This window comes from Barbatula barbatula (genome assembly GCF_947034865.1).
Source record: "Barbatula barbatula genome assembly, chromosome: 14".
In the NCBI taxonomy this organism is placed as follows: domain Eukaryota; kingdom Metazoa; phylum Chordata; class Actinopteri; order Cypriniformes; family Nemacheilidae; genus Barbatula; species Barbatula barbatula.
The window spans coordinates 22,707,907-22,730,153 of NC_136777.1; the positions used below are offsets into that span (position 1 = coordinate 22,707,907).

Sequence of the window (22,247 nt, forward strand, 5' to 3'; positions counted from 1 at the left end):
TTATAATTTAGCACTGTCTATGCATCAACTCAGGTTATAGAATAATTTTCTTTCCTATAAGAAGGCATAGCTGAACTTGTAAGTAAACAAACGCATTGCCTTCATGGGCTCATTTGCTAACGTGTATATGCCTTATTAATAATATGTACTTTTACCATCGTGGTCTTCATAAATACATATACCGCAGGTTACAGAGTGAAAAAGGCTCTTACCAGACAACGGTGGTCAAACTGAACAGTTGTAGGATTTTCAAACACATTCTTCAAGGTTGGGGAAAAGGCCAGAAGATCATCAGGGATCCAGCGCTCACCCATCTTTGGAAAGGAGTTATACACCAACCCTGCATCCAGTCCAGCCACGAACGCACCTACAAAACACCATCAGTTCAATCCCACTCCTCTCAACCATGATGTTGATGATTCTTATACAAACAAAGCTAATGTTCAGTAGAACCACACAGAAAGGACCTTCAGCATTTGTTCTGTGATCGGAGTCATTCATTAGATTGATCGCAAATTAAATATACTTTACATTACAATCATTTCACAGTTCATTTCCAAATCAATGTAGAAACAAGTGGGGATGCACAGATTATAGGTTTTCTTGGTACCATTATAGTCAGAGGAATAAAGACGGTTATGGTGATTATTATACATTCATTCATTTTTACTCGTCCTTCCACAGAAAAGTAATAAAAAATGATAATCATTTATGTCATGATCCTGTCTGGAGTTTTCGAGCCTTGTGGACAGGGTCGGGACAGTACTGTGTCTTGTGTGGAGACGCGTGGCAGTTTGTTTTGACATTGCGCTGGGTGTCCTCCTTTCTCTTGCTTTGGCCCCGCCCCCTTTGCTTACGTCATCATCCCTTGTTAGTGTTCCCGTTTCTAAGCCGCTTGAATTCCTTGTCCCGTGTCGGTTTATTGTATTGTGGATTGTCATGGTGTGTTTGCCTCTTTCGTCTCAAGGCCACTTGGATTACCCAGTTCCTGTTCACCGTACCCTTTCGTTTTGTGGACGTATCATTTGGATTACAATTGGACCTTGTTTGTTTTGTCCCCCTTGCGAGAAGTTTTTTGATTTTGCCGTGTTTTCCCCATCGTGGGTTTTTGTGTTTGTCCTTTAATAAAGAGTCTTCCGTTAACCCCTTGCTGTCTGCACCTGGGTCCTGTATTGGAATTCCTGACAATTTATCTGTTTTCTTAATAAATAAGGTTATAATACTGTAAAACTATAAGCCAACATTTCATATCGTTCTTAAATGCCTGTTTTCTATGAAGTCTATTTTAAGCTGTATTGTACAGCACTTTGGAGTGTTGTGTGAAAGTAATATAGCGTCCTCTAGCATTATTGTAAGTCCAGGACACTTGGATTTTCTTGAGCAGTAGTCTTTATTGTGTTGAAGTCAGAGCGTACTGCTCGAGCGCTGCAGTCATCGGGTACAAAACAAAGCGCTCAGATGTCTGCGAGTGTTACCTTTGCTTTAACATACTATACATAATCAGAGAGACAGGTGTAACATGTCTGCGTATGTCAAGGCTCGTACCTGACAGAGCTGTGAGGAAGACCAGCGCTCCGGTGCCTTTGGCAAACCTCCTGAGCTGAAGCAAACGCCGGCTTTCAGGAAGCTACGGAAGATGGAAGAGGTTCAGTGTGAGGACATCATAAAGCATTCCTCCACACACACACACACAGAGGATATAGCACACCTTGTTTGGAGGCAGTAAGAGCGTGAGTCCTGTCCAGAGACTGGCAGAGTAGAGAAGAAGAGCTGAACCCAGATGAGCTGCCAGTCTGTACTGACTGACGCGGGGAATGTCGAATGACTCTTGTTTCTCCTCCAGACCGCTCTTCACCATATACCAGCCCAGAAGACCCTGAACACACACACACATTCAGTGTGTGCAGAACGGTCATCATGTTAATAACAGACGCAGAGGAGAGTAACAGAGTAGCAGACTTAAAAAAGCTTCAGAGAATAACTCTGGAAGAAATCTTTCTGCAGTCTGGGTTTAAACAATATCTCAATCATATTCATCCAGCTGGACTCGATGTTCATCTAAACAAGAAGTAATAAAGTTTGACCTCTTTATTAAGTTTTGCTCTGAATGTTGGTAAGTGTGTTATTTCATCTCGCTAACTAACACACTAACCAGCTGATGATTGTCATGTTTATTGCTCATGGAGTTTATTGGATCTGGGGCCACATTTATAAACATTGCGTTCACACAAAACACGCCCTGAAAGAGGTGTACGCCACTTCCTACGCAAAAGGTGGGATTTATACAATCAATGAACACAGACCTTCTGCGAGGAAAAATAAAGAATTTTTTCCACCATTGCGCCAAAGCACAGCAGGTAGAGGCATGGTTTCATTTTCCACTGCAGGACTGATGATGGAATTAAGCCTTTTTAATGCCATTTGTTCTTTAAGAGACTGAGCTATGACTAGAAATGATTTTTTGTTTGTCTTACTACCCTCCAGCTGTTGTTGGATTTTGCTCTCTGCCCAAATATCAATGGGCAAAAATGTTTCATTAACTGACCAAAAAGCCCCAGACATTTCTTAAATGAAAAATGTAATCAACTATATTAACTTCTTCTTGGGATTTTCCTGGTTACATAAAATGCTTCTTCAATAACTATGTTGGCTACAGAGAGAAACTGCTATCTGGGCAACTGAAGAGGAGCGGTGATGTCATTACACGCATTCTATCAGCATAGATGAAATGGTAACTATGACCGTGCTGAGACCGTGCTCAGACCGTAATCAGACCGTGCTCAGACCGTGCTGAGACCGTGCTGAGACCGTGCTCAGACCGTGCTCAGACCGTGCTCAGACCGTGCTCAGACCGTGCTCAGACCGTGCTCAGACCGTGCTCAGACCGTGCTCAGACCGTGCTCAGACCGTGCTCAGACCGTGCTCTATTATGGTGGAAAGGCACTCTCAGTTTTAGGGAAAGACACAAAGTAAAAACAAGATGAACATGCAATCTGGTTTAATCATCAAATATGATCACTTCTAGCTAATAGTTTCAAAAGGTTAAGTTTAAATGAGCCATTCCATGTAACCATCTCTAGCACTTTTATGCTAAATGTTACCACAAAGGCAATAGATTTCTAGCAGCTTTATCACCTATTAGTTGTTTGCACTTTCTAACTTAACAAACTGTCTTAATGTCTGAAGATATGAGACACTGTTTAATGGCAGCTTGCGTACTAAACATGTTACCTGAAAGACGACAAATCCACACAGGCCCAAAACACGAGCCTTCATCGACCGTGTGAAGTATCCTCTTCTCCAGAAATATGCAGTAGGAATGATGTAAGCTAATCCCACCAGCCGACCCCACATACGATGACCCCACTCCATGTAGAAGATAAACTTAAACTCCGTCAAAGTCATGTCGTGATTCATGCTGAGCAAAAGAAATGTCTTTGTAATATCCATGTCCATGTCCATCCTGTTATTTACTCAACATATACTGTATGGACAAAAGTACTGGGACAGCCCCTTCTGATGATGTAAGTATCATGTATTATAGAATCGTGTTTTCATCTTTCTAAAATGACTGTACCCATATGTACAAGTCCTTGGTGTTTGGCGATGGTTTATTGGCTCTGCATTTAAAGTCACATCAGATTGTAGCTGTGTTTGGGACTTTATGCAGACCAGTTCTTCCACATTGACTTAATCAATCGTTTCTTTTTAACCCTTATAGACGGTTTCATCTTAACAACATAAACAACCGTTACTGCGTATGCGCTCTTTTGTGACCCCAACTGAACTTCCTGTACACATTCACAACCAGTAGAGCGCCTGTACATTATTCCTGACAACAATCAAAAGAAACCCAGAAGAACTGTAACTGGTCTAAAGTTGTCTCGCCAATATTTTGAATTTGGACTGCGATACAGAACTCATCCACTAGATGTCAATGTACCGTACGGTTTCTTTAAATACAATCAAAACTACAGGACCCATTCAAGAAATTGTGAATTTAATAAAACAGTTTTTTGTAAAACAATTATTATTAAATACAATAATAATATAAATGAATGTTAACATTAATTAAATAAAATATAATTCGTTCTATTATTAAACACTAGCCAAACACAGAGCAGAAGTTAACTGGGGGTCAGGTGCGCATGTGTTGGATGAAACCGTCTATAGACAGGAGCATTGTAATGGGACCCAGTCCAAACCGTTGCTATACCATTAGAAGCCCATAATCCCCTAGAATATCATTCTCTGCTGCAGCATTATGATTTGTACCCATGGAAATAACTGAAGTGGTCAAACCTGTCGATGAGAAGGGGCTGTCCCAATGCACATATAGTGTAAATATATGTTTGCCCACTTACAAAGAAATGATGGGTGTAAAATTTCAATATCAAGCAAATAAAAGATAAAGATTAAGAATGAATGTGCATTTCAGTGAGTGAAATATAAATAACCATCAACCGCCCTCGGTCTGGAGCTCCATGCAAGACCTTCGTTTCAAATAAGTCTTGCTTGTCTAGAGAAGACAATTCTGTCTTTACAGCTATGCAGCTCGCTAGACGTGTCTTTAAATCTGCTCTGCTTCTAGTGACTTTGGTATAGCGCATGCAAAGCCTGCAACCTTTTGCCAAAGATGTAACATCTCATGTTAACACGGGGAACGCAGGAAACATCACACACGCAGATGAATTGTGACATCTAAGTTCATAACGTTCTGTAGCGTGCATGTTTGCATGTCCTCTTTGCCCCGCCTCTCTGAAAGTGAAGGTCATCACATAAATAAAACAGGAAACTGAAAAAAGTTTGACAAATTGAGCAATTACGGCCAAATCATTTTCAGTTTTTTCCCAAATTCATTTTTCTCCTTTATTATTTTTCTAGTTCTGTATTTTCAATGCTTTTCTATACAGTAGTAATACATTCTTCCATAAACAAACTGTATAATATAGTATTTACTACATTAAACTTGTGTTGTCACTACACTGGAATTTCTAACTTCGATACAATACCTAAAAAAAAACATCGATATTCGATACCATTATATTTTAGTTGTTAACCTAAAGTCAATTAATTTTACTAATAAATTTACTATTTAAAATAAAACATTTTATTGAATTTTTTTAACTAAAATTAAAGTCCCCCAAAAATTCTATATTGATATTCTTATAAATGATTCATCCGTGCACACCATTTAAAAATATATATTTACACTTGTAATCTTTAATCAAGAACATTAAGCTCCTCTTTCCCTCTCAACAACAACTCTTCACCACATGACGTCAGCAACAGAAGAGGTGGGACTATACTCACTGTCCAATGGCCAGGCACTTGAAGTCCTCAAAGCCAATTTACAACAGACCAATCAAAGAGGAAGGTCAAATAAAGCCCCGCCCTACATGTTTTCAGAAGTTGTTTCACTTGGATATATCATGATACGGAAAAGTATTCAATCGCAACTTCCGCCTCATGGTGACTTTAATAGATGAATAAATACAGAACTCAATTGTATTGCTCATTCATTGTTGGTTAATGTTAGTTAATACATTTATATGAAGAACAGATGTTCATTTAGTTTTTATTCACATATAATCATTGATCAGCGCACAGAGAGACAGAAACACAAAGCACTGGACATCTGGCTAATATGAGCAACATTCAAGCGGAGCGAATGAGACCCATCAGTATGCATCACAGAACAGCTTTCACAGCAGATGTTAAAGTCAACGAGCCCAACACACATGTGGGAAAAGCTCTCCAAGTGAAGAGACTTTGGCCGTTTGTCAATTCCAAGAATGCAGAGATGGGACTTGTGTTCTCACAAACGCAATGACTTATGGTACTTCAAAGCGGGTTTGGAACATGCAAATCTGCATTCGATGCATCCTTGATATCAAGAGCACATTTGGGGAATTTCATGCGTTCTCTGTTCTTAAATATTGGAACCGGACTTTGACGGTTATTGGTGATGTAGACTGAGGACACAAGACCGCTGAAGAACACATACTGAGAAATGGCCCTTACTTCCTGTTAAAGATCAGGACGATTCATTATATGCTATAGTGCCACCTAAAGGTTAAAAGTGGTATCTATTTTGGCTAGAAATGTAAAGTAACAACTGTACCAACAAAGTACGGAGTCATGTTTTGCTTAGCGATCAAATACTCACACTATTTCACTCACTGAAATGCAATGTAATGCATGTCTACTCTTTATAGAATGTGTTTGTTTCTGGATTGGCTGGTTGATGTTCTTTCTCTATCATCAAAATGATGGACCCTTGAATTCTTTTGTAACTGGGCAAACTTACAAAATCAGCAGGGAATCAAATCATTCTTATTCCCACTGTACACTGAGCATTGAATCTGCAAGTCAGCTCATATAAGAGGAGAAATCTACTCACATCTTGAACTCTGGGAACTGTTTATACTTTGAGAACTCATCTTCCCACTCAGCTTGAGTCCGGGGGGGTTTCATCTCCTTCACTAAATGCCAGTCGACCATGGAGAGCCCAGACTCTGTCAATCTAGGGAAGATGACAAGTTTGCCTTGAGTTGTCAAAACAACAGTAACATCACATACACATTTAACTGAATTCATTGGCTTCCTGAATGCATGTTGTATATCTGCATTAAACTGAGGACGTGGCTTCATTAACACACTAAGGAATGAACATAAAAGACAAAACAGGTCATTGGGACCCAAGCACAGAGGTGCAGACTCGACGGCCACACCGAAGATGTGAAGCCCTGTTCTCATTAGGATTATTGATTTGATTTAGGGTTTGGGGCATTTCTGGGGCTCTCGTCAGGCTCAAAACTTCTGAAATGTCAGAGAAGCTGAAATCTCGTATGCCATTAGGTCCAAGCAGAGTTTGGCACGTGTGGCTGGGAGCTCTTTACTGCCCCCTGCTGTACTATGCCAAATCAACACTGGTAGAGTCATTAAGACATGTGAATGAACACTCATCAATTGATGCACTTTTTATATGACATATTCTGAATAATGACGTATAGCCTTGGTTCACAATATAACTGTGGATTTGCGGGTTCATTAAAAAAGATAATTTCTGTATAAAATCACAGTCAAGAAACGGTTTAAAACATAAAACTGGTCAGCGTTGGGCCGGGTCGGGGCAGCATTCGTTACTTCGGTTCGTATCGCGGTTCTTTCGATTCGGTTTAGATATCCCTACACCCTACAAGACATAGTGCACTTCGCACAGCTTTGTGTAGGTTTTTGTTTAGTTTTTTAGCACAAACATTTCTACTGTTGTTGTTTTGTACCTGGTAACACCTCCCAAAATGACAGCGCCCAGAACCAGTCCACTGCAGCCCACCAGCCAGCGGCCCACCACTCTATCTGTCGCTGCGCTGGGGATCCATACTGTCGTAACCGGGACACTTTTGGTGGCCACGGTGGTCTGTCCTCTCCTCAGTGACCATTGTGTTAAAGGACTCTGCTGTAAATATATTGACATTTTAATTAGGTACAACATACAAAATGTGAAAAAATATAATAAAGCAAATGCTTGTAATTGGTAAAGTAAATGTCCTCCTTCATTTGCTATTGGTGTTGTGTATTCAGTAGTTTGGCAAAGAGTCATAACATTTACATTTATTCATTTAACAGACGCTTTTATCCAAAGCGAATTACAGAGAGTTTAAGGTCTTTAGAGGGAGACATTCTTTTACTAAAGCTTTTATAAAGCAGTTATTACATTATATTCCATATAAAATAAAGTTAAAATAAAATGATATTTAGGCGATGTGGTGCTTTTATAACGGCTTACAACTCCGCTCAGCCATTCAGAAGCAAGGACCAGAAATGGCCGTTCTTTAATAACGATTTAATTCAGTTTCTTTTCTTTTAATAACTGTAAATAAAAGAAAAAACTGATAGTATGAATCTAGACATAAGATGTACTATGAAGCAGCCTTTAATTATAAATCCTTCTTGAAAGGCTCAAGATCGCTGATATTGTATGATGGAAAGAGTCTGACCTTCATCTTTGAAATGTTCCTCCACGCGCCATGACAAGTGTTGGGCAGGAGAAGTCTGAGCGCAGGCAACAGCATGATCGCGTCTAATATAAGATTCAACGGTCAGTCAAGTCATAACACACATAACACATCCACCATGCTGACTTACATGACCACTCTGCGTCACTTCCGCCCCTCCTGCACTGCGCCTGCGCCTGCGCAGACCAATCGAAAGCGAGAAGTCTGAAGCAGTGCAAGTGTGCGATTCTGAACTTTGACTGACGAGCCGTTTTCCCCGTAAAGGATCCGAACTTACCGAGCCGAAGTCTTCAGTCGCGGGCGATGTTTTGACGTCTCAGCAAGGTAAAATAGTTTCTGTCACGAGCATGTTTAGAGATGTTTTGTCATGTTCACCATGAACTTTAGAGTTTTAGCAATCGGACTGTAGTATCCATCCATCCACACTTGACATTAAACGCTTGTCAGTCTGTGTCACGAGGTTTCTGACCAACCAAAGCATGATCGACCCCAAATCAATGGGTTTCCGTGAGGCCGGGCACAGTATCCCACCCCTCAGATCAAAATAAAGCTTTACATACATCTTATTACACACATGACACATCTACACACATGACACATCTACACACATGACACATCTACACACATGACACATCTACACACATGACACATCTACACACATGACACATCTACACACATGGCACATCTACACACATGACACATCTACACACATGACACATTTACACACATGACACATCTACACACATGACACATCTACACACATGACACATCTACACACATGACACATCTACACACATGACACATCTACACACATGACACATCTACACACATGACACATCTACACACATGACACATCTACACACATGACACATCTACACACATGACACATCTACACACGACACATCTACACACATGACACATTTACACACATGACACATTTACACACATGACACATCTACACACATGACACATCTACACACATGACACATCTACACACATGACACATCTACACACATGACACATCTACACACATGACACATCTACACACATGACACATCTACACACATGACACATCTACACACATGACACATCTACACACATGACACATCTACACACATGACACATCTACACACATGGCACATCTACACACATGACACATCTACACACATGACACATTTACACACATGACACATCTACACACATGACACATCTACACACATGACACATCTACACACATGACACATCTACACACATGACACATCTACACACATGACACATCTACACACATGACACATCTACACACATGACACATCTACACACATGACACATCTACACACATGACACATCTACACACATGACACATCTACACACGACACATCTACACACATGACACATTTACACACATGACACATTTACACACATGACACATCTACACACATGACACATCTACACACATGACACATCTACACACATGACACATCTACACACATGACACATCTACACACATGACACATCTACACACATGACACATCTACACACATGACACATCTACACACATGACACATCTACACACATGACACATCTACACACATGACACATCTACACACATGACACATCTACACACATGACACATCTACACACATGACACATCTACACACATGACACATCTACACACATGGCACATCTACACACATGACACATCTACACACATGACACATTTACACACATGACACATCTACACACATGACACATCTACACACATGACACATCTACACACATGACACATCTACACACATGACACATCTACACACATGACACATCTACACACATGACACATCTACACACATGACACATCTACACACGACACATCTACACACATGACACATTTACACACATGACACATTTACACACATGACACATCTACACACATGACACATCTACACACATGACACATCTACACACATGACACATCTACACACATGACACATCTACACACATGACACATCTACACACATGACACATCTACACACATGACACATCTACACACATGACACATCTACACACATGACACATCTACACACGACACATCTACACACATGACACATTTACACACATGACACATTTACACACATGACACATCTACACACATGACACATCTACACACATGACACATCTACACACATGACACATCTACACACATGACACATCTACACACATGACACATCTACACACATGGCACATCTACACACATGACACATCTACACACATGACACATCTACACACATGACACATCTACACACATGACACATCTACACACATGGCACATCTACACACATGACACACATGACACATCTACACACATGACACATCTACACACATGACACATCTACACACATGACACATCTACACACATGACACATCTACACACATGACACATCTACACACATGACACATCTACACACATGACACATTTACACACATGACACATTTACACACATGACACATCTACACACATGACACATCTACACACATGACACATCTACACACATGACACATCTACACACATGACACATCTACACACATGACACATCTACACACATGACACATCTACACACATGACACATCTACACACATGACACATCTACACACATGACACATCTACACACATGACACATCTACACACATGACACATCTACACACATGACACATCTACACACATGACACATCTACACACATGACACATCTACACACATGGCACATTTACACACATGACACATCTACACACATGACACATCTACACACATGGCACATCTACACACATGACACATCTACACACATGACACATTTACACACATGGCACATCTACACATGTGAAGGTTCTTGATGGGGTGGAGGAGTGTAGTAGGGTAAGAATGTTCTTGATGGGGTTTAGGAGTGTAGTAGGGTGTGAGGGTTCTTGATGGGGTGTAGGAGTGTAGGAAGGTGTGAAGGTTCTTGATGGGGTGTAGTAGGGTGTGAAGGTTCTTGATGTGGTGAAGGAGTGTAGGAGGGTGTGAAGGTTCTTGATGGGGTGTAGGAGGGTGTGAAGGCTCTTGATGTGGTGAAGGAGTGTAGGAGGGTGTGAAGGTTCTTGATGGGGTGTAGAAGTGAAGGAGGGTGTGAAGGTTCTTGATGGGGTGTAGAAGTGAAGGAGGGTGTGAGGGTTCTTGATGGGGTGTAGGAGGGTGTGAAGGTTCTTGATGGGGTGTAGAAGTGAAGGAGGGTGTGAGGGTTCTTGATGGGGTGTAGGAGTGTAGTAGGGTGTGAAGGTTCTTGATGGGGTGTAGGAGTGTAGTAGGGTGTGAAGGTTCTTGATGGGGTGTAGGAGTGTAGTAGGGAGTGAAGGTTCTTGATGGGGTGTAGGGGGGTGTGAAGGTTCTTGATGGGGTGTAGGAGTGTAGTAGGGTGTCAGGGTTCTTGATGGGGTGTAGGAGTGTAGTAGGGAGTGAAGGTTCTTGATGGGGTGTAGGAGTGTAGTAGGGTGTCAGGGTTCTTGATGGGGTGTAGGAGGGTGTGAAGGTTCTTGATAGGGTGTAGAAGTGAAAGAGGGTGTGAGGGTTCTTGATGGGGTGTAGGAGTGTAGTAGGGAGTGAAGGTTCTTGATGGGGTGTAGGAGTGTAGTAGGGAGTGAAGGTTCTTGATGGGGTGTAGGAGTGTAGTAGGGTGTGAGGGTTCTTGATGGGGTGTAGGAGGGTGTGAAGGTTCTTGATGGGATGTGGAAGGGTGTGGAGGTTCTTGATGTGGTGTAGGAGTGTAGAAGAGTGTGAAGGTTCTTGATGGGATGTGGAAGGGTGTGGAGGTTCTTGATGTGGTGTAGGAGTGTAGAAGGGTGTGAAGGTTCTTGATGGGGTGTAGGAGTGTAGTAGGGTAACAATGTTCTTGATGGCGTGTAGCTGTGGCCTAATGGTTAGAGTGTTGTGCTTGTGATCAGAAGGTTGCCGGTTCTAATCTCAGTGCCAGCAGGTCATGACTGAAGGGCCCTTGAGCAAGGCACCTTACCCCTGATTGCTCTGCAGTAATGTGACACTGTATAAAACTACTTGTAAGTCACTTTGGATAAAAGCGTCTGCCAAATGAATGAAGGTTCTTGATGGGGTGTAGGAGGGTGTGAAGGTTCTTGATGGGGTGTGGAAGGGTGTGGCGGTTCTTGATGGGGTGTAGGAGTGTAGGAGGGTGTGAAGGTTCTTGATGGGGTGTAGTAGGGTGTGAAGGTTCTTGATGTGGTGAAGGAGTGTAGGAGGGTGTGAAGGTTCTTGATGGAGTGTAGTAGGGTGTGAAGGTTCTTGATGTGGTGAAGGAGTGTAGGAGGGTGTGAAGGTTCTTGATGTGGTGTAGGAGGGTGTGAAGGTTCTTGATGGGGTGTAGTAGGGTGTGAAGGTTCTTGATGTGGTGAAGGAGTGTAGTCCCTTCATTGTCACAGCCTGGTAATGCCGCCAGCGGTTAAACAGGTGCCGCCGTTAGCTTGCGATGACGCTCATACATAACAGACCTAGTAACTACATCAACGTAACGTCGTAGTTGATAAACAATGCACACTAATTTCAAATCAAAATGCAGCGGTCAGTGTGAATTTCTTTATCGGCAGCAGTTGGTGAGAGTAAGTGAAGCTGTGTGGTGACTAGTATTGTTTGGCTCGTAAAAACACAGATACAAATTAGGCTTTTATTCATATAAGATAGTTTGTCAGAGTACAAAAGTTGCCCGGGCCGTGGCCCCCACGGACCCCTCAGTTCGGCGGTCTATGTTAGCACCTAATGTATTATTGCTCTTGAATGACATATCGCTTATTGCTCCCTGAACTCTTTGTAAGTCGCTTTGGTAAATGTAAATGCATTCCAACTACATACAACATGATTCATGCATAGATAAAATGTTATATAATATAAAACAATTTTAATGGCGATTTTAATTTGAGAACAGATCAGACACAGAGTTATCATGTTGTACACTTTTAAGATCTTCTCAAAAAGAACAAACAAATGAAAATGTATTATTGATTCATTTAAATTTTATTATGCTAACCACGATAAGTTGATATGGGAGAATCGCCACCCTTTCTACTGACAGACGTTGCAGCCTCTTGATGACTGAAATCACTGCCGTCTTCTCATACATTGGATAAAAGTTGAGTTTGTATGAGCTTGTTGGACACTGGTGTGCACCGGGTTGCTGCTTTTGACACAGCGCTATTAAATAAACAATGGCGCGTACAGGCGTCTCATGTGCCTTTTGGGTTATAGAACGTGTTTCTTAATTTGACAACTGAAAACCAACAGACTGATGAAAATGCCGCACATTTTCTCAATATGTGACGTGTGGTACAAAGCGGGGCAGGTGGTGACCCTACTCTACCCCAATGGTGATAGGGGGAGAACGTTTAGGGGGACACACTGGCACTCTTTGACACTCTTTTAGAGCTTTATGAAATATGAAATATTACCACATGTGTCATCAACGTATTTTATTGATTTTCTCTATTGTGTCATGCAGATGTTTGATGGCTTCCTGATGGAGACATGTGTGGACTCAGTCGAGTCAGCCATAAATGCAGAAAGGGGAGGTACATTTACATGCACCATCTTCAGCATACTCAATATCACTTATAAAGGTACATACAGACCGGGACGATAATCGCTCACGTTTAACGTGTCGTGACTAAACAAAGTGGCGCCAATGTAAGCGTAAACGGCAGGCGTAAAAGCGTTTTTTTTTTTAAATGCCTCAGGCTCGTTTTTTTGGTTTGACGTGCCACGTTAAAAACTGGCTGACCAATGAGATTGCCGCTTTTGTTCACGTACCTGGAGCTGCTGGAGTTACAGTAAAACACGACTTGGTGGTGCTCGAGCACAAAGCGGTCTTGCGAGCACAGATAGACGAAGAGGAAGCAACACTCGCTTGTCACGCAGAAACATGAAGTTGCACAGCACCACCTTGTGTACCGGGTGTTTCTGTGTTTCATTAATCTATGTCAGGGAGTGAATTTGCATGCTCATTGCCAGTGAAAATCATTTGGGTTTGAATGCTGAAAAACGTCTTGAAAAACATAGATTTTCATCCCGATCTGTACGTACCATAACATTTGTTTTCTGATGTCTTGGGAATTTTGCATTTAGAGTGGTGGCCAGAAAAGCTGTTTATTCAACTATTTAATTTAAGATGAATCAAACATTTTGTATACCTGTCGAATTATGTTTGGAATGCAAACCGCAGCTCAGTTTTGAGAAGAATTTAAGAATACTTGGCAAAAATGATACACAGTAGTTGAAAAGTAGCCCAGGAGAATGTCTGCACAATATTACCACAAAATAGGATTAACAAATATGAATTACACATAAAATTGTAGTCAGTGTTTACCTATGAGCTTGTTTACTGGAATATGTTTGTTGAATGCTTTGGAGATCTTTGTGGAGAGATCATGTTATGTTTTATTTGCAGGTGCTGGTCGTATTGAACTCTGCTCTAACTTGCTGGAGGGAGGAACGACCCCCAGCACAGGTTACTCATAATACTTTGAATTAAAACATTGTATTAAAAGTTCAGCTGTCTAGTATGAACTTATTTTGCTGCATGTGTGTTTTCAGTGTCGTCGATACTTTATTTTTTTTCTACCACACCGTTACTACAAAGTGTAGACAATTCACACAAAATTACAGACAGATGGCAATGCTTTTAATTCAGGACTTAAACAGTGGCTGAAAACCAAACAGCAGTGTTATTAATAAATAGTCTTTTATTGGATTTATGTTTAATCATGGTGCCTTTGCTTTATAGCTTACAAAATGAACTAATTCTTTCTTAAATGATTATTTATTATGTATTAGCTTTCCTGAAGCTCAGTGGTAAGAGCATGGTGTTAACAATGCCATGGTCGTGGGTTGGATCCCAGGGGACACTTAGAAACAAATGTATAGGAAAAATGCAATGTAAGTCTGCCAAATGCATAAATGTAATTTTAATGAAGTTCCATAAAAGGGAAGGAAGGAGGTGAAAACCGGCGAACATAATATACCTTTTAATCAATAAAAATCAAACGTAAATAAACATAGCTCATGGGCGACTGCCGGTACACACAAACACACACAAACCATAACAAATGTCCAGGCCCGGTCCTCTCTCACTGACGGTCCGGTCGCTTGTCCTCTTATGCTCCCCAATCTCCCCATACGAGACCAGCCTCGCATCCCGCCTACCTCACTACAGTAATGTAAATGTATTATATTAGTGGTGCCGTTATTATTTTTCATTATGTGTTATTTAATTGTTGATGTTTTCTGTTTAAAAAAGCCCCCTGTGGATGTGGGTCAGATGTGACAGGCATAGTACAGTAGGGATGTACTTGTTATCAAACTGTCACACCCAAGTCCTGGTGCCTCGGCTCTTCACCTGAGGGCGCCATGTTGCTCAGTGTTTCTGCCTGTGTTTGGTCTAGGTCTCCATTCCCCTTAATGCATTGTGTCCTGTGACTGTCAACCGGTTTCACCTGTGTCCCATTTCCTGTTTGTCTCTACATCTGTGTCCTGACTTGTTGCCTCGCTGTCTCATGAGGCAATGCCTTCGGAGGCAGCGTTTAGGCATGAAGGTGGCTCTCAGAAACCCATTCGGACAGCCTTCAGAGGCAGAACATTTTAAATCTGCAATACTAATTTCTTGCTAAAAAAACAATCAAAAGTTGTAAAAGACAAAGAGAAACTTTATTTATACAAATACTGTGCTCTAGCCACTTTCTTGGCTGCCATTTTATTTTTGCTCGCGAGCACACGCAAAGAATTGTGGGACATTGAAGGCAGTGAAGGATATATCTATTCTGCCTTTAAACATCGACCTGATGGAGGTATATGAGGAGACAGGAAGTAAAACAAACATTGGATTCGGACGTGCCTTGATGCCTACCTACCTTGAAATGCCTATAGGCCAATACCTATATATTGCCTTTGTGTATAGTTGTCGAACGTTGTTGTATGTTCTGCCCTCGTGTATTCTGCTTGGATTTGCTGTTACTCTTTGGATCTCTTGTTACCCTGTGGACTTTAAGAACGTGCTGTATATAACAACCGAATTGTTGCATCCTGATAATCTGCATAAGGAAATTGGAAAAGAGTGGTGATGTTTCAGAAATAAATTCAGAGATAGTTCTTTGTCTTTTGATATTATGCTGTGATATGTGGGTCTTGACGTTGTCTGTTGTTTTATCCCTCCTTCAGGTCTGTTGCAGGTCATCAAAGAGAACGTGAAGATTCCAGTGTATGTTATGATTCGTCCTCGTGGTGGGGACTTCCTGTACTCAGACTGGGAGCTTGAGGTGATGAAGAGAGACATTGAGCAGATGAAGAATCATGGGGCAGATGGACTAGTGTTTGGAGCGCTGACAGTAGATGGACATGTGGATTCTGAGCTTTGCATGGAACTTCTGGGTAAATTTTGCCTGCTGTTTTCCAGGTCCAAAAATATCCTACATTGACCAAGAATAAGTGTAGTGAAGCAAGTTATTAGCAAAGTACTGTAAACAAGATGTACACGCTTGTCCAGAAGCACTTACGGTTTCATTTGAATTTATTTAATAAGAAAGAAAAGATATTCATTTTGATTATTGAAGCCATGTGGGTGTTAAATGTTTTTGTTATATGTGACCTATATGTGACCATGAGCTGACCCTTTTCTGCTTTCGACATAAACTTGTCCAACATAATGTAGAAAATGACATTTTATTATTGACTCAGTAAGGACATGTGAAAGATCAAAATCATATGGGAATGAAACTTGAATGCTCATTTTTTCATAAAGATATATTACACGTTCATATTCAGTATTCATACAACAGCTTTGGACATATGCTTGTTTGTACACAACCTTTGTAAAGTAAATAACTGTACATTTGATGTTTTACACAGATAAAATTTCCGGATTGCAGCTTTAATGATGTTTTTTGCACATATAAAATGTAGGCTAAATGTTGAACACTACAAAATGTTGTTTTTGTTCCTACAGCAGCATCTCGTCCTCTGCCAGTTACATTTCACAGAGGTAAAGTGGATCAAATTCACCTTATTGAATATTCGGATGTATTTGTGCAAAATCTGCAAAATGTTAATAACAATAAATAAAGAGGAATTGTGAGACCGTCCGTGAATAAAAGAATCCACAGGTCATTTGTGCATCTTATTACGACCAACAGATACGTTCTAAGCATAAGCACCCTCTACGAATGGTATTCCATTGCTTTAGGTTGTTTGGCTTATGCGTAAGATCAAGACACATTTCATTCTTTGCATTTATTAGAATAGAAATGGCTCCATAAATATGTAGGGTTTTAAAGAGGAGCCGGTAAACCATACTCAAGAAAAATACTGTCATAAGTCCTAACTGCATAAATTGACCAAACCACAGTAAAAGTAATACTTTTCTCCATTAAATCTCTCTAGTGATACTTTTCCCTTTTGGGTTGGTTTGACCCAGGGGCTGAGTTCTTCCATTTAACCCAGATTTATGGGTTGTCTATATGATCCATCCACTGGGTAAATTTAGCTAAAATAATATATTAGAATAGTAACAACGAAATTGATTGTGTCTGCTTCGGGTGTCGTGCCCCTCGTCTATGTGAAAAATCCAGAAAGTTTGACAAATATACCAGTTGCTGGGGCAAAGTAACCCAACCAGTTGGATATTTTTGAATGACTATTTACAACTCATTTGACCCAGCATACATAGCCAAACGGTCAGTTTACCAGGACCCCAGACAGCCACACAAGCAACCCAACAATTTGCTTTACCTGCTTAGGGTTAGCAGATTTACACACTAAAGAATATATTCTGCTGCAGCACCTGGATCCAACAAATAGCAAATTCCTCACTGTTTGCTAAATTCTTGAACATGTATGTAACAAGTTCTGATTTAAAGAATCATTAAGCAATGGTGAGAAGTTGAAATCAGAACAGTTGAACACATTTGCCAACCTTGCATAAAAATGCCTTGAAATCCAGAAAATGTAATAGAATTGTACTTTCTGTCTTCTGTAACAGCATTTGATATGGTCCATGATCCAGTGGTTGCACTAGAAGTGCTGGTCTCCCTGGGGTTTGAAAGGATTTTGACCAGTGGTTGTGACAGCTCTGCACTAGAAGGTTTACCTGTAATTAAACGACTTGTGGAACAGGTGAGACAAGTTAGTTTTACGTAAACGTTCAGTTCGGTATAGAAAGTTCCTTAACCCTCAACCTCTCCTTGAGGTCAATATGACCCCAATTGAAAATCAATGGGAAATGGATTCATTTTTTAAACGAAAACAATGAAATGAATCTGGCATAAATCTGAAAATGTCCATACATAAATTAAGGCCTGGTACTAGAGCACATATACAATGTAGCAAATAAATGTTCAAGCGCACACAAGTGTTTATGTGGTTTACGAGGACTCTCCATGGACAAAATGATTTTTATTCTGTACACACTGTATATTTTATTCCTAACCCTATTAGGATTATGCTAATTGTGACTGAGCGTGTCGCCAACACCTGTAAAATTGCATTTTTCCATCTTAAAAATATATCTAAACGACGTAATATGCTGTCACTATCAGATACAGAGAAGTCAATTCATGCATTTATGACATCAAGACCAGAATAGGATAAACACATTAGCCTGGTTCTGTCAACCTTGCACTGGTTACCTATGAAGCATTGAATTATCTTTAAAATTTTGCCTGGCAGGGGGGAGCGCTGCTAGAATTTTATAGTTGTATTTAATTAACACTGCATATAGGAATTTATAGTTTCATATCTGACCTGTGTTTCTCTCTCCTTATCTTGGGTGTGTGGTTCTCGGTGATGGCCGCTGTGTGTGCATTTGTGTGCGTGTCTGTGTCTGTGTGTGTGGGTGTGGCTGAATGTGTGTCTGTGTTCTGTGTTTTTACTTGCATAACCTTATATGTTTTGCTTATAGTCAATATGTTTCTTGTACAGCTGCTTTGTAAAAATGAAAATTGTGAATAGCGCTTCAGTATGTGAATAAAGTTGACTTGACAACATTTACTGCACCCTAACACTCACCCAGTAGTCATTGCTAGAGGACAAGTAAGGAGGCGCTTGGTTAATAGCAGAGGGAACGGCAGCCTCCCCATAATCAATTCAATGTTATTTATATAGTGCTTTTCACAATGTCACCAAGTCTCCACAAATTTACATTTACATTTACATTTATTCATTTGGCAGATGCTTTTATCCAAAGCGACTTACAAGTAGTTTTATACAGTGGAACATTACTGCAGAGCAATCAGGGGTAAGGTGCCTTGCTCAAGGGCCCTTCAGTCAAGACCTGCTGGCACTGAGATTAGAACCGGCAACCTTCTGATCACAAGCCCAACGCTCTAACCATTAGGCCACAGCTGACAAATAAATACAGCTTGAATCAAACTAATTTAAACTTTTTCAAATTTCACTAGACTTTAGTTTTCTTACTAGATGTAAAATGAATGTATACAAATATAATAACCTTTTTGAATAACGACATGGATTTCATCTTATATTAATGTTCTCTCTTTATGTCAATATAGGCAAAAGGCAGAATAGTCATAATGGCAGGTACGTTTCATGAAATTTGAAATAACAAGCGTGTCAGTTGACTGATGACTTTTTATTTCAGAGTTAAACATGATTTTGTGTCTGTTTTGCAGGAGGTGGAATCACTGAACGGAATCTTCAGAGGATTCTTGAAGGTTCTGGGGTGCCAGAGTTTCATTGTTCGGCTCGCTCCAGTAGGGACTCCACTATGAAATACAGGTGTGCTAAAACACTCAAACAATGTAAAGCATCTCTGTTACGATTGTAACCTCTGTTCCCTGTTGGAGGTAATGAGACATTTTGTCAAGTAAAAGTATTGAGTTTGAACTATTAGAACTATTAGAATCATATCTGGCCTTTCGAAAGAATGGAGCTTGCATGTCATTCTCCGCCTGTACTTACTGGTATGAAAGAAAAATACCATGCGCCATTCATTCAGGTTTTGTTGTGCTGAGGAACCTGGGATGTGTCCCAGTTTCAGCAGCAGATGGCATATCCATCAGGGAACAGAAGTAAAGGTCTAAACCCATTATGTCGTGTAAACAGTAAAGTGAAAGTGTGAGTATTTCACACTGACTGGCCTAAGCGTGTCACTGACGAGCATTCAAGCATAAAAGTGTGGTGTCAACCATTAATTCAACTCTAATTTCAGTCTCTGATATGTCATTACCCAGTTAGCATTAGTATATACACAGCCACACTTGTGTAATCACAAGATTTTTTAACAATCACACAAAGAACAGACTAGATGTCTAGTCTCACACAGGGGTTCCCAAACTTTATCAATCCTGGACCCATTCATAAAAGTGTTTGTTTAGGTGATGATTGACGGCACCTTAACACTCGCCCAATAGTCACTACTAGAGATTAATTAAGTGGGGGCTTCTGTATTACAGCATTCCCCATACTAGCGGAGGAGATGAAGTTCATTATTTGTAGCGAATTCATTATTATTGCAGAATATTTACTGTTTACAGACTGTTCTTCTAATCCATGTGTGCTGTTTATGATGTCTTCTCTAGGAATCCAAATGTGAGTATGGGAGGCTCTCTATCTGTACCAGAATATGCTATAAAAGTGGCAGACGGGACAAAAGTGCGCACATTGAATGCCATTGCGAAGAACACTCTCTGAATATCCTTTCTTGAATTTGTATCTTGGAAAATCTTGGTAGCCTGTAGAGTCATCTCTGATCTGTAAATGAACTGCTGATATTGAATGTCCCTCCAGCTAAAATAAAGAGCTCTTGCGAGGCAATGAAAGCTTTCAACATTTTCTGTGTATTTTTGTTACTTACCAACTGTATAATCTAATGGCGTGAGAGAAGTTATCTTGCATGTTTTGTCTTTCTGCACTTTTAACCGATTTGGCTCTGTTGTTATTTGTAATCTGACAGTTTGGACCAAATTCTTGTTAGTTATTGATGATTATTTATTGACTTGACTATTCTTAATTCTCATGCTCCTGTTATGTTTTATTACAAAATCACCAGTTTGATCTTAGCTAGGGAATCCAGGTTTATTTATATGATTAAATCTAGCCACTTTCTTTATGCTTAAAATATAATAACAGTTCCCTTTCGGTCGGTCTCTCGATGTTGAGTCGAGGCTGACAGAATGCGGTTTGACTTGAGAATCTATCATCTCCTAATATACTTTGAAAGGCCAATGAACTTGGCGAATGGAACTGCACACCAGACTCTGCCCCATACATAAAGGCATAAAAGGTAAGATACCCTAGACGTTTCAGTAGCTGGTCAGAGGTGTCTTCAAAGAGCATATTTCTAAAAGAGCAAATTCTCCTACAGCGTGCACATGTCACCAGGCATGTCTTGCCGCTGTAGTCTTCAGTGCGACAGCCCCATCCTTGTGCCAGAAGTATCATTCGTGGTAATGGTATTGTGGTCACGGCCGCCATGTTCGCTTTGGACACGGCCAAAACACCGTTAGCTTCCTGGTCGACAGAGGCTAACAAGCCGTCTGCGGCAGCGAGTGGCGGTGGTGATAGAGTCCCGTGGGCGTTAATCCATCGCATCATTGCCGGGGACCTTCCGGGCCCCGTCACGCTCACCAAACTTGTCTCCTATGTGCGACACCTGACTGTCCCCTAGCGGAACCACGCCATCACGTGCAGAGGATGAGATTTCCCGGCTACTGCCAGTCGAGCCCAGGAAGAGGCTGAAGTGGAGCTGTCTGCAGTCCTTTTCCGGACCGCTGTGAGTATCGGGCGGCAGTGCAGTGCTCTCAACAGCTCACTGCCGGACTCTTGGTACCTGGGTAAGGAACACAGGGAACCGCCATTTTCCCGGCAGTGCATGAAGTGCACTTGTGTCCACAGACGTGCCACCTGGAGGCACCGAAGTCCCAACCCTCTCCTTGTTGTACAGTACACGCCCTGCGCCTATTTCCACAGGGCTCAGTCTTAGGGCCCCTGCCCTTCTCATTATACATGCTACCTCTAGGAGATATAATAAAGCAACACAGAGTTCACTTGTAAGGTGATAATACTGAACTTTATATTTCCTTGAAGCCTCACGAAACATAGCAGTTCAACAGAATAATGGAACGCATAGTTGATATAAAACACTGGATGAGTAACAATTGAACTCGGACAAAACAGAAGTGTCACTTATTGG

At 40.9% G+C, this 22,247-nt stretch overlaps 2 protein-coding genes across 5 annotated transcripts in view; one reads left to right on the top strand and one right to left on the bottom strand.

Annotated features, from left to right (window-relative positions):
- The window catches only part of cox15 (cytochrome c oxidase assembly homolog 15 (yeast)), a 10,291-nt gene extending 2,030 nt beyond the window's left edge, over nt 1-8,261 (bottom strand). Inside the window, exons 1-8 of one of the 3 annotated variants that reach the window (XM_079473834.1) lie at nt 8,152-8,261; nt 8,004-8,086; nt 7,287-7,462; nt 6,404-6,526; nt 3,232-3,418; nt 1,709-1,876; nt 1,546-1,627; nt 213-367 (exon numbers count right to left, since the gene is read on the bottom strand). In XM_079473834.1, coding sequence (XP_079329960.1) covers nt 213-367; nt 1,546-1,627; nt 1,709-1,876; nt 3,232-3,418; nt 6,404-6,526; nt 7,287-7,462; nt 8,004-8,078 — 966 coding nt within the window. In that variant the 5' untranslated portion in view covers nt 8,079-8,086; nt 8,152-8,261. The other 2 variants (XM_079473836.1, XM_079473835.1) reach the window with 2 other exon arrangements.
- On the top strand, nt 8,181-20,881 carry cutc (cutC copper transporter homolog (E. coli)). 2 transcript variants are annotated; one of them, XM_079473838.1, is made up of 9 exons: nt 8,181-8,345; nt 13,551-13,620; nt 14,496-14,555; nt 16,262-16,471; nt 17,046-17,081; nt 18,078-18,211; nt 19,606-19,633; nt 19,726-19,831; nt 20,635-20,881. In XM_079473838.1, exons 2-9 carry the CDS (start codon nt 13,551-13,553, stop codon nt 20,744-20,746), a joined length of 756 nt encoding a protein of 251 aa, XP_079329964.1. In that variant the 5' UTR covers nt 8,181-8,345; the 3' UTR covers nt 20,747-20,881. The 2 variants fall into 2 exon arrangements, with proteins under 2 accessions (XP_079329964.1, XP_079329965.1); XM_079473839.1 differs by having other exon boundaries at nt 8,204-8,345; nt 17,049-17,081; nt 20,635-20,859.
- The last annotated feature ends 1,366 nt before the right edge of the window (nt 20,882-22,247 follow it).

Bases quoted from the DNA above. Each gene is read 5' to 3' on its own strand.
- cutc (XM_079473838.1), top strand. From the start codon at position 13,551: ATGTTTGATGGCTTCCTGATGGAGACATGTGTGGACTCAGTCGAGTCA. The intron at 16,472-17,045 runs GTAAATTTTGCC...TTGTTCCTACAG, and splicing joins GCTTTGCATGGAACTTCTGG to CAGCATCTCGTCCTCTGCCA. The intron at 19,634-19,725 runs GTACGTTTCATG...TCTGTTTTGCAG, and splicing joins CAGAATAGTCATAATGGCAG to GAGGTGGAATCACTGAACGG.